Source organism: Gymnoscopelus microlampas, assembly GCF_963454915.1.
Source record: "Gymnoscopelus microlampas genome assembly, chromosome: 5".
NCBI lineage: Eukaryota > Metazoa > Chordata > Actinopteri > Myctophiformes > Myctophidae > Gymnoscopelus > Gymnoscopelus microlampas.
Window position 1 is genome coordinate 4,171,359 of NC_139942.1, and position 13,339 is coordinate 4,184,697.

General features: G+C 39.7%; 1 protein-coding gene across 1 annotated transcript; it reads right to left on the reverse strand.

Annotated features, from left to right (window-relative positions):
• Window positions 1-364: 364 nt before the first annotated feature.
• On the reverse strand, window positions 365-10,502 carry LOC311044836 (extracellular calcium-sensing receptor-like; the record flags this gene model as incomplete). Its single annotated transcript, XM_084056652.1, has 9 exons — window positions 365-1,278; window positions 1,369-1,492; window positions 1,586-1,813; window positions 2,048-2,323; window positions 3,354-3,560; window positions 4,439-4,711; window positions 6,735-6,821; window positions 9,345-9,627; window positions 10,297-10,502. The coding sequence occupies 9 exons, from the start codon at window positions 10,500-10,502 to the stop codon at window positions 365-367; spliced, it is 2,598 nt and encodes an 865-aa protein (XP_083912778.1).
• Between the last annotated feature and the right edge of the window lie 2,837 nt (window positions 10,503-13,339).

The following is a 13,339-nucleotide window of genomic DNA, read 5'->3' on the forward strand; positions in this document are numbered from 1 at the left end:
TCCCACTGTTAAATCTGAAATGGGTAAGACTGCCTTTAACTACTCTGTCCCACATATGTGGAACTACAATCATTTTTATTTAATGATTTTTATTTTCACTTTGCTTTCAACAGTTTGTGAAAAATACTCTGAGATATGTTTGCACAAAATGTCTGTTATCTTGTCTTGTAATTTGTTTTGTTTAATTCTATGCTATGTTTACTGTAATCAGGGAAAATAGAGCTTGCTCTCAATTGACCTTCCTGAATAAATAAATAAATACAAATAAAAATAATGCTGCTTACAAAGTTAACATCAATCAAATATACCCATATATAATCGCTATAAAATACCCAGAAATTGTATTATTATTGCATTTCTGCTTCTATGTCTTGGTGGCACCGCGACCCATGATGGACTTCTTAGTATTTCTCTCAGGTTTTAAAAGAATGATATAACACTTTGGTCCAAACAGGGCCAACAACAGACCAAAACTAGATGCTAAAATAGCAAATACCTCCACTACATCTGCATATTTGCCTGGAGAGCTGATATATGCTGGGATGAAGGCTATCCACACGGCACAGAAGATCAACATGCTAAAAGTGATTAACTTGGCTTCATTGAAGTTGTCTGGAAGATTCCTTGCCAAGAATGCTAGGACGAAGCTGAGGAGTGCCAGTAAACCAATATAACCTAGTAACACTGCAAAACCAACTGTTGACCCCACTTCACACTCATAGACTATCTTATCACTGTGGTATTGTGTGTTTTTATAAGGAGCTGGCGAGGCAGACACAAGCCAGGCTGTGCAGATTATTGCCTGGATGGAAGTGAGAACCAGAACAATTCCTCTCTGCTGCATAGAACCGAACCACTTCATAATGTCTGCACCCCCAGGCTTGGAGGCCTTGAACACAGCCAATACCACCATAGTCTTAACCAGGATACATGAGACACACAGCACAAAGCTGATCCCAAATACTGCATGCCTCAGCTGACAAGTCCAGAGTCTGGGATGTCCAATGAACAGAAGTGAGCACAAGAAACATAGTTTGAGTGAAATCAAAAGTTGGAAGCTGAGTTCTGAGTTGTTGGCGCGTACCATGGGTGTGTCACGATGGTAGACGAAGACGCTCAGGACAATGGCACAGATAAGTGTGCCGAGCAATGAGATGGTTGTCAAGGAGATACCCAGGGCCTCATGGAAGGAGAGGAACTCCAGGCTCTTAGGGACGCAGTGGTCACGCTGGGGACTGGACCAGAAGTCCTCTGGACAACTGGTGCACTCTGTAGAGTCTAAAAACGAGGGCAAGATAAAAGGGGCAGACAAGTACATTATCAATCTAAAGATAACCTACTGTTCATAGCTACATAATGTAAACCTACCAGTCTCATTGCTGATCTCCCCCTCAGAGCAAGCAATGCAGTCAAAGCAGCAGACAGGTTCTCCTTTCCTTCTGGCCGCACGGCTTCCAGGGGGACAGCTCTCACTGCACACTGACGGAGGAGGCTACAGAGGAAATGAATCAATCTCAGTTTAAACTAAATTACATTCAAATCGTGAGCTTGCCATAAGCATTTTGGTGAGCCAAATTTAAGTGACCTTTGTAGATTCAAAGTTCCAGAAGATTTTGTCTTCATCAAGGATGAGTTCTTCACCTGCCGAGGCAGATTTCTTGACCACACCCACAGTCTGAACCGTTGAGCTTCCATCGGGGAGCCACACCCAGTTCAAGACATCATAGATTGGTGAAGCATCACCATTCTCATCAAATGACACGTCATCACCATTTGATGTGGTGAAGTTGACCTTTTCCAGGTAATACACAAGCTAGAAACAGTGAGTAAAATTATGACGGTTGAGACTTGAAATAAATATAAGCAACAACTACTACTACATACAATATGCACAGTAGTAACACAATAACAAGAATAATAATAATAATAATGTTTTCTTTCCCTTCCTACTCTATCAATTTACCATTTATTTTACCAACGTCATATATTTATTATTTTTCTAAATCAAAATCCAACTAGAAACCTTAACTGTGAATTAATATCCCACCTGCCATGGCTGTATTGTCTGCAAACTGGCACAGCTGTGCCCAATGAAAGGCCCTCTTCCTGGCACACATTGCAACATGTCATGGAGGGCATGGGCCAGAGCATACACGGCCTTGTACACATTATACTCTCCCCTGAGGTCAGAAACATCTAATAGTTCAGTTTCTGCTGTTTCTAGGTCCTCTTGTCCAGTACACACCCCTCCACCAGTATCCACCCACTCTGACGGAAGAGGTGCAAATTTACACTCAAATGTGTGCTCCCAAAACTGCCTCACCTGAAGAAACACAAGATGTAGTCAGGACAAAAAAAAATCATATCCAGTGTGAAGTGAGTGGTGCCTTTGATGAGTTCATTATGCGCATGTGTTGCACTCCTGTTTGTGTTTAATTAGTGTAACTGGTTGCATCTTTGTGTTGCAATCAGCCGCAGCTGTTGAGGCCAGACACAAACATTTTGAGGCCGTCCGCAAACATACGGACGGACGGACAGACACACACACACACACGGTCAAGTGTAGGAGTGGCTGGCACCACTCAAAAACTTCAGAAAATGACGTGGTATGCATTTTTGAGGTAAAGTACTTGATGTCTTGTTTCTATATTACTTTTATGTGCTGAATACATTTATGCCGTCTGCCGAGAATAACCCAGTCACATGCCCATATATGTGCATGACATCAGGGATCTCCATAATGTATATGGGCATAAAAGGGATAGATGTAAAGATCTCCACGTATGGGCATATCGGTCGTATCAGCGGTTCTACGTAGTTGCATAATATTAAATACTGGTCTACTCTGGAACGACGCAAGTTGGGAATACATGCCCCACCCGGATATGCAATACCTGTACTCATTGTCAGAGTACCCGTTGTACCTCTCCGTTTGTCTGTCTGTCTGTCTGTCTGTCTGTCTGTGTCTCTTTCATGCCCATATATGGAGATCTCTGTGTCTGTCTGTCTGTCTGTCTGTCTGTCTGTGCCCCTTTTATGTTCATATGGAAATCCCTGAAGTCAACTGTATATGACCAAAGAAATTGTACATATCTGGGCATATCGATGGGATCGGCAATTCTGGACAACTGGGACCATAATTGGTGCGTTCGGAAATTGCGCACCGGAGTGCACTCGCCTATTAGTTTGTATTGGCCGTTCAGTGCTATATTTCCGAAAGCACCCAATATGTCACTTAATGTTTCCTCAAAAATGCCACAGGATTTGTTATGTGCTTACTTACTAATGTAAGCATAATATGAATTATCACTTTGAAATTTCAATATCAATACAAAATGAAGCAAAGGACATACTATGGTATTTCCGTGGATGCTGTCCGGATCATCGTCCGGATGTATTTTTAACAGGAAGTCCTTCAGACCCGGTATCTCTCCATGATGGATGTCAACACCCAGCGTGCCTCTCAGGTACGGCATGTAGCGAGGAGAGGGGAGGATAGGATCTGTTGTCCAGCCCACACCAGCTAACCATTGCAGACCTGTCACATTCTGCTTTACCACCTGTTGAGATTAAAGGTCCTTACATACCGGCGAATATAGCGAATATACGCAAAATTCGGACTCGTTCCGAATAATTAAAAGACGCTTTTTCGCTTCGCTTTTTCGCTCCATGTACGGAGCCATTGACTTTATAAGGTTTTTTAAAAAAACGCAGTATTCGCACGAAAAAATCGCCCCGGTGTGTAACAACCTTAACTGAGTACATGTACTAAAGTACTGTACTTGAGTACACTTTTGAGGATTTTTTACTTTACTGGAGTGTTTCCCATTTTCCAATACTTTTACTTCTACTCCACTGCATCTCAGAGGCAAATGTTGTACTACTTCACTCCACTACAATTATTTGACAGCTTTAGTTACTAGTTACTTTGTAGATTTAGATTATTATCACAGAACATACATTAATCACTTCAGCCCTATATACATTTCGGCCATTTGAAAATACCCGATCTACAAGCTCACAAAGCATTGCGTGCTTGTAGATCTGCTATTTTCAAAAGATGTTTATACATTTTGAACTTGTGAAACGCGACGTTCTGCATAATGAATAGTTTCTACTTTTGGTACTTTAAGTATATTGTGATACCAATACTTTTGTACTTTTACTCAATTAAATATTGATTATCGGACTTTTACTTGTAACAGAGTATTCTACACTGCAGTACTGATAGTACTTTTCCCACCGTTGCATACACACACACACACACACACACACACACACACACACACACACACACACACACACATACATATATATATATATATATATATATACACTGTATATACATGAAAATAGCCGTTGTTTGTAGATCTGGCGTTTTCATCAAAAAGCTTTCTCCACAATACGGATGCTGGTTGAGCCTCACAGCAACACAAACCTCCTCCATCAGATTGACCATAAAGCTCCCGTATGCAAACGCGATGACCACGTGAGATGTGGACGTCTTCATGGCGGTGACGATCCTCTGTATTTCAGCCGCGTCGTGGTCCCAGGGCAGAACCTCCGAATAGGCCAGACAGGCCAGACCGGACCGCAGGGTCAGCTCAGACTGGAAGTTTTGGGCCGCGTCGCGACAATAGGCATTATCGCAAAACACCAGTCCTACCCAATTCCACTCAAACCGCCTCATGATCTGGAAGATAGCTTTCACCTTGAGTAAAGAGCGGAGGGATAAGTGCTTAGGGCTAGGTTATTCAAATGCAGTGGTGGAAAGTAACTAACAGCGGTGGAAAGTAACTGCATTTACTCATCAAGTACTGTACTTAATAACTCATTGAGTGCCATTAACGTGTTTTACCACTATGGTGCAACGTGCCATTAACCTGTTTCACATGTTTTTTTTGGGGGGGGTTTTCAGAACCCAAGATATCATTATCTGAAGATTTGCAGCTCCATCCACTCCTTCTTTAACTTATAACTGAAAAAGGCTGTATCTCGCTTCTTAAGCACTTTTTTTTACTTTGAAAAAATATATATCTAAATCGTACTGGCCAGAAATAGCCAGAAATAATTCAGGTACTCAATGAGTTAAGTACAATTTTGAGGTACTTTTGCTCCACTACAATTATTTGAAAACTTTTGCGTTACTAGTTACTTTGCAGATATAAGTTATTACGTTATAAAACATACATTAACCACTTCAGCCCTATTTTATAACTAGGCTATTTGAAAATAGCCGATCTACAAGCTCACAACGCGTCGCAATGTGAGCTTGTACATCTGCTATTTTCAAACATTTTAGTACTTTTACTTTTGGTACTTTAATATCAAGTACATTTTGATACCAATGCTTTTGTACTTTTACTCAAGTAAATATTGAATTCCGGACCTTTACTTGTAACAGAGTATTTCTACATGCATGGCAGTATTGATACCTTTACTTAAGTAAAACATTTGAGGACTTTTTCCACCACTGGTAACTAAGTACATTTACTAAAGTAGTTAACTGTAGTTTTGAAGTGCTGTTACCTTTCCTGAGTATTTTTCAACATTTTATGCTTCTACTCCACTACATCTCAAATGCAAATATTGCACTTCTTACTCCACTTAAATTATTTGAAAACTTTGCTGATTTACAGTACATTGCAGTTTCTCTACCTACTATACTTTTTTCACCTGCGATTTGATTTGCTGCTGTGTTCCCTCCGGTTTTCACACTTTCTCCCCACACAGCGGGATACCAATGGGGTTACCATTGTATTTTAGTAAATGCTGATTAGCGTTGCATACACAACATTTAAACACTACTTACAGGCAGCTCACAGGAACACTTCATTTGGCTAGTGACAGAATGGACATATTTTTGTACTTTTACGCAAGTACAATTTTCAATTTTGAATACAGGCCTTTTACTTGCAACAGAGTATTTCTATATTGCTACTTTTAGTTAAAAAATAATAATATATATATATATATATATATATATATATATATATATATATATATATATATATATATATATATATATATATATATATATATATATATATATATATATATATATAAACTAAATAAGACCCGTGCACATCTTTGTAAGACCTCGACTGGAGGTGCAGGTCAGTGCAAGAAAAGTATACAACTAAAAGGAAAAAACCTTCAAAAGAAGGGACCGCACAACTCCAGGACTGATATTGCTTTCTTTATTTGCACAACGCGTTTCGCTTGTTTGCTTCTTCAGGTGCTATGACAGGTAGCACCTGAAGAAGCAAACAAGCGAAACGCGTTGTGCAAATAAAGAAAGCAATATCAGTCCTGGAGTTGTGCGGTCCCTTCTTTTGAAGGTTTTTTCCTTTTAGTTGTGTATATATATATATATATATATATATATATATATATATATATATATATATATATATATATATATATATAAATAATAATAATAATGGTAATAATAACAATAATAATAAGGGTAATAATAATAATAATAATAATAATAAACTTCCATAACTGTTTACATAGTTGCAAATCAATGAATCTCCCTCACATATTTCAATATGTGAAAATGTTTCATGATTCTCTTTTGATGCTGTCAATACAGACATTCAGCAGTAACACTAACAAGCAAACCAGAGGTGATATGATGGCTCATCACACTCACTAGAGGGAGGTGTTTGTCAAGTGTGTGGAACATGTACTACTTCATACCAACACATCTATTGTGTGCAGCAGTTCACCTGGAAGGCACCACTTGGAACTGTTCTAAAGAAGGACGGGTACTGATTCCGGTCACTCAGACAGGAGCAGGTGGCATAGTAGCTTATCTGGAAAAGGGCACAACACATCTGTTCTGTAATATACTACATTTTGTGGGCGGCAGATTTAACAAGCAGAGCATGTGAGCTGAAGGAAGAAAAAAAAATTAGATACAACTAGAAAAAGTGCTCCTCGGAGCACAAGTCTCCGCCAGGTCAGGTAGGTTATTATGGCCTCCTGGTGGCGCTATAATAGGCCAATGTGAAAAGGGTGGCATTTATTCCTAGGCCGTGCACGGCAATCGGACACTGCATGCATGATTTGAGGCATTTTGTTCTAAAAATGTGTTTTGCTAAATTTGACCTGCTGGTGGCGCTATAACAGGCCAATGTTAAAAGGGTGGCATTTGTTCCTCAACATAGTGTGAATGTGCGTTCAAAGTTTCACCGCAATCAGACGATGCGTTCATGATTTTTGGCATTTTGTTCAAAACGGGACACTCCTGCAAACATTACATGTCAATGTTAGCCAATCAGGATGGAATATGAAAAATCAAACAGATCCGTCTTGATCACATGACTGTAGAGATCATGTGTACCGATTTGCGTGAAATTTGGATAAAATATGAAGGCTTAATATCAAAAAATGTGTTTTACATAAGTCTGCCTCCTGGTGGCGCTATAAAAGGCAAATGTGAAAAATGCAGGGCAAAGGTTTTTCCTTGGCCTCTAGAGAGTGTGCATACAAAGTTTTACACTGATCGGTGCAATTATAGGTAAAAATAGGTATCGGCCTGTTACAGCGCCACCATGTGGCTGATTTGAACATTTTCAAATGGCATTTCTTCCTCGGCCTAATGGGAATGCGTGTGCCAAATTTCACGGAAATTGCATGCTGTGTTCATGATTTGAGGCATTTTGTTCGAAACGGAGTACTCCTGCAAACTTTGAAAGACAATTTTTGCCAATCAGGATGGAATATGAAAAATCTGAAATGAGCCGTTTCTTTAAATGACTATAGAGATACTGTGTACCGATTTGGGGGATTTTTGGCCAAAATCTGTAGGAGTACTGTTCAAAAATGTGTTTTGCACAAATCGGCCTCCTGGTGGCGCTATAAAAGGCCCATGTGAAAAATTGGGAGCAGAGGTTTGGCTTTGGCATCCAGGGACTGTGTATGCACAGTTTCGCTGAGATCAAGCCAACGGTGGCAGAGATTAGCTGTCCACAAAATGACAGAATGACACACACACACGGACGGACGGACAGGGGGTAAAACATACTCTCTCGCCATGCCTTTCGGCCTGGCGGAAACAATAAACAAATCAAAAACCTGAGTCACATTTAGTTTCAAACAAGCAGTGGCATTTGGAATCCTATTTCAGAAACCAATTGGAGTGCAATGTGCTCTTTTAACACAAACACTCACCCTACAATAATCACAATGTAGATTGAATACACCTATGCATAAAGCACCATGGACAGCAACAAAGTTTTAACCCCCCTGTTTTACTAAGAGATGTGGACATTGACTTTTTGACACGTAGGGCATATATCAATGTTTTACTTGGCATAAAATCAAACAGACAAATAGCACACCAGAACACATATTTTACTCCTCACCACTTTATATCAACCTATTAAAACCGGGAAAGCATATGTGTCATTTTAGATTTGAACCACTTTAACCATTATTTTATACTTTGGCTATTCAAAAATAGCAGATATACAAGCTCATACCGTGTCACTTTGTGCCGTGCTATGACCTTGTAGCTCTGCTATTTTTGCTATCTTTAAAGGTAGGGTAAGTGATTTGCTTTTGTTAAAGTAAGTGTTAAATAGCTCTATATTCTGCTGTAGAGTGTTTGTTCAGTAAAAGGAGTCTCCCATGTCTCTCCAGCTCTTTATTAAACAGAAAATGCATTTTCAGTGCTCTCTCCTGATTGGCTTACATTTTGTCACCTACCTGAAAATGTACTATATTGTGTTTACTAAAGAGCTGGAGAGACCCCTGTGACCGAACAAACGCTTTGTAGCAATGATTACTATCAGAATATAGTACTTTAACCTTTTTAACCAAAAAATATATCACTTACCCTACCTTTAACTCAAATCTTTGCTTCTGGGGGTTCATGGAACAGAATATTTTTTAGATGGGGTTGGAGGCCAAATACATATATAAAAAAGTTCGAGCACCACTGTTATAGCAACATAATAAGATTTTTCAGAAAACTGTTAGGATTTAGAAGACATTTTGTAGAATCAGCCTCAGGTCTTAATGGGTAAAAAAAACACACACACATTACATCTGATCATGAGACAGGCCATACCCTTGAGTAGAGTCCTACTCTCAGGCCCGGGCAAAGAATCAAACCTCTAACACAGATGCATTGTGCTCCAACCTTTCGGAAACCTGATTCAAGCTCCATTCAAAATCTCCATGCTCTCCTACAAGTAAATATGATCTATGTCTCAAGCTGTAAAGGACCAAATACATCATTTATCACATTTTAGATGGGTAAATAACCAGAGTTAACACATAATATTTCTAAAATAGGTCATGGTAAAAGGGGATTCGAGTAGGAAACTTACCATGGGCACTCTGTTCAAACCTAATATTCTAGAGATAGCTATAGCATTTGTTGAGGTGCTACCACCCACAATTCCGAGCACTGGAGGCGACCCGACACAGCTCTCGTCCAATTGAAACCTCTTCTCTCTCCCGCTGATCAATGACAACGCTGCACGGAACGCAACTCCAAGCGTGAGACAGTTATCATATATGCTATATCCCAGAGTCACATTGGGCAGCAGGCTGGGGTTTCTGTTGATCTCGTTAATGGCAAACGCCATGGTCTGTGCAAACCTGAAAGCTCTAATGTGAAATCTGACACACAAAATGCCACTGTAAACCTTGCATATTTTATCTTTGTAGAGATACACAACATCGACTAATCCTGGTGCTACTGTATCAAAACAAGTTACTTATGGGCTTGGTTGCCATTGCATTTGAGCAGTGGTGGAAAGTAACTAAGTGCATTTACTTAAGTACTGTACTTAAGTGCAATGTTGAGGTATTTGTACTTGAGTATTTGAGTATTTCCAATTTCCAATCCTTTCACTTCTACTCCGCTACACTCAGAGGCACAATACAAATATTGCACTTTTACTCCACTACAATTATTTGAAAACTTTAGTTACTGGTTACTTTTCAGATATAAATTATGATATTATGAAACACATTGAATTGATGAAAATACATTAACCACTTAAGCCCTATTTTATATGTAGGTTATTTGAAAATAGCCGATCTACAAGCTCACTGCGGCACGTTGTGAGCTTGTAGATCTGCTATTTTCAAACATTTGAGTACTTTTGGTACTTTAAGTACATTTTGATGCCAATACTTTTGTACTTTTAATCAAGTAAATATAGAATTCCGGACTCTTACTTGTAACGGAGTATTTCTACATTGCAGTATTGATACTTTTACTTAAGTAAAATGTCTGAGTACTTTTTCCACCACTGAATGTGAGATACTCACCCGTAGCAAGTGGGCTCCTGTGGCTTGGAGGTGAAAGACATTTCAGGGTGCACAGAGTAGTAGTGGACATAGAACAGGCCACCCAGAACCAAGTCTCCAGCCTTGTGCATTCTGCTGAGATTAAACTGTGCCTGTAACTCGCAAGAAGAGGAAGGTGAGGAAGACGAATCACAGAAGGAAGAGAACAATATCAAGGTCAAGTGCATGTATGAAAGCAGGTGTGTGTCTAGTGAAACCCTCATGACTGTCCCCCTCTGTCTAACACACTCCCCACCTTTCTAAATCCATTGTCCAGTTGCTACATTTTATACACAGTGCCGTGCCGTCCCCTGTGCCACCTTATGCCATTACGTAATCTTTCACAGCACCCATCTGGGCACAGGCTGTAAGAGGCAGGGCTTAACGTACATGAGCAACATTTTTTTTTTACTTAAGTAAGAGTATCTATACTGCAACGTAGAAATACTCTGTTAAAGTAAAAGTCCAGAATAAAAACATTACTTGAGTAAAAGTACAAAAGTATTGGTGTCAAAATGTACTGAAAGTAGAAAGTACTCATTATGTTTCACGTGTTTTAAAATGTATAAAGATATTTTGAAAATAGCAGATCTACGAGCTCACAATGTGTCGCATCGCGGCGCATTTTTAGATCGGCTATTTTCAAATGTGTATAGGGCTGAAGTGGTTAATGTAGGTTTTGTAATAATAATCAAAATCTACAAAGCAACTGCTAACTAAAGTTTTCAAATAATAGTAGTGGAGTAAAAGTACAATATTTGCCTTCGAGATGTAGTGGAGTATAAGTAAAAGTATTGGAAATTGGAAATAATCAAGTAAAGTAAAAAATACCTCAACATTGTACTCAACTACAGTACTTAGTTTTCAAATAATTGTAGTGGAGTAAAAGTACAATATTTGCCTCCGAGATGTAGTGGAGTAGAAGTGAAAGTATTGGAAATTAGAAATAGTCAAGTAAAGTAAAAATACCTCAACATTGTACTCAAGTACAGTAGGTTACTTAGTTACTTTACACCACTGGTAATGTGTCAATCACATTACCAGGGTTGGAGGTCCGTCTTTAACGACACTCCTTTTGTCTTCTGGACCAGCTCAGTGGTCTTGTGCAGACAGACAGACAGACAGACAGACAGACAGACAGACAGACAGACAGACAGAATTTCTGCCTCCCGACCTTCCGGCATGGAGGAGATAAGGGTCAGGGTTAATGACAGTATAGGCTGCACTAGCCCTCCTGCTTTCGTGCCTAGAGGGGGCGGGTTTAACATCTCCAGCGAGAGAATGCGTGTGATCTCATTGGTTCACCGATCTGTCCGTCAGCCCCCGCCCCGTCAACACAACATTACAAGCGACGCCCACTGCGCTCTGGTTGGGTGGGGAAATGAAACTATATAAACTATATATTCCTATACCGGGTACACAGACGCGCTGGTCCAGGCTTTTATTTTTTTAGCAAAACTAAACAATAAAAGCCTGGAGATCGAGGCTAATGACAGTATAGCGGGATAGCAGTATCTGAGTGACAGTCTTGGGCACAGGCCCCAACTTCTCAAGTATAGCCTCAATGTGCAGACAGTGGGTGTCCTTTAGGGCCCAGCAAAACAATGAATAGTTTAAACACTTACGCCCAATACTTTTATATCTTGGCTATTCAAAAATAGCCGATGTTCAAGCTCACCACACAATGCAATGTGTTTGTGAGATGGGCAAAAAAAAAGAAATTAAGAAGAAAAAGAAACATCTTGATGAATCTTCTTTTATGGGGGTCCGTGGCACAACATTGTTTGTCCAAACGGGGGTCTGCGGCCTGATATGTATCAATTTGGGGGGGCCTTAACATGACAATGTTGTAGAAACACTGTCTTAGGCCCATGATGTAACAGACCAGTTCCAGTGGGAACTGAGGAGGAAAACATGGAAGAGTGGAGCATTAGGGTTGTTGTTAACGCATCAAAACCGGGAAAGCTTCGGTGTCATTTTAGATTTGAACCACTTAACTATTATTTTATACTTTGGCTATTCAAACATAGCAGATCTACAAGCTCATAGCGCGTCACTTCGTGCCGCGCTATGAGCTTGTAGATCTGCCATTTTTGAAAAATCGAGAACATTTGTGCAAATCTTTGAATGTATATGATTTTTCAAACATAGCAGATCTACAAGCTCATAGCGCGTCACTTCGTGCCGCGCTATGAGCTTGTAGAGCTGCTATTTTTGAAAAAAAGAACATTTGTGCAAATCTTTGAATATATATATTTCTTAAAGCGAAACATTTTAACTCAAATCTTTGCTTCTGGGGGTCCCTGGCACAAAAATGGTTTTAGGTGGGGTCGGCGGCCTAATACATATCATTTTGAAGGTCCTTGACAACCACTGATATGTTTTGCAGAAAACTGTTAGAATACATTTTGCAGAATCTGCCTCAGGTCTAAATGGGTTAGCTAGTTAACATGGATGAGGTGTGGGGAGAAAACAAGTGTGAAGCCTAAGGCATCTTTCATCTCCCCAGCTCCACTCCCACATGACCAAATGACAAGTCCCTTCGCTGAGTGTAATAGTCTAACAGGCAGCTCCACAAACACACAAACTAAATGAATGAACCCAGACATTTAAGCAGAGTGCGACAATAAGGACTGCCCCGATTGCCCTGGGCATGTAAAGAAAGAAAACCTGCGGGCAATTAAACCCTGCCCAAACCTGCCCGGGCAAGTACCAATTCCGTGCAATGTTTTGTTTTCAATCTCTCTCTCTCTCTCTCTCTCTCTCTCTCTCTCTCTCTCATGTGTGTATGAGCACACTGCAGAGCTTAATTAGTTTGACCCTAGTTTGGCCTAGATTACACCAATTTAATCAATTTATTCAATATATCTATTTTGAATTGATTTGTGACGGATTTTAAAGTATATGATGTGATGCAATCATTTGGGAATCCATTTTAATCTTCCCAAGACAAAGCAAAAATGCACATCATGCAACTATTGCTGAAATATAAGCACAATTTATAATATTGCTGTGTAAAAGTTGG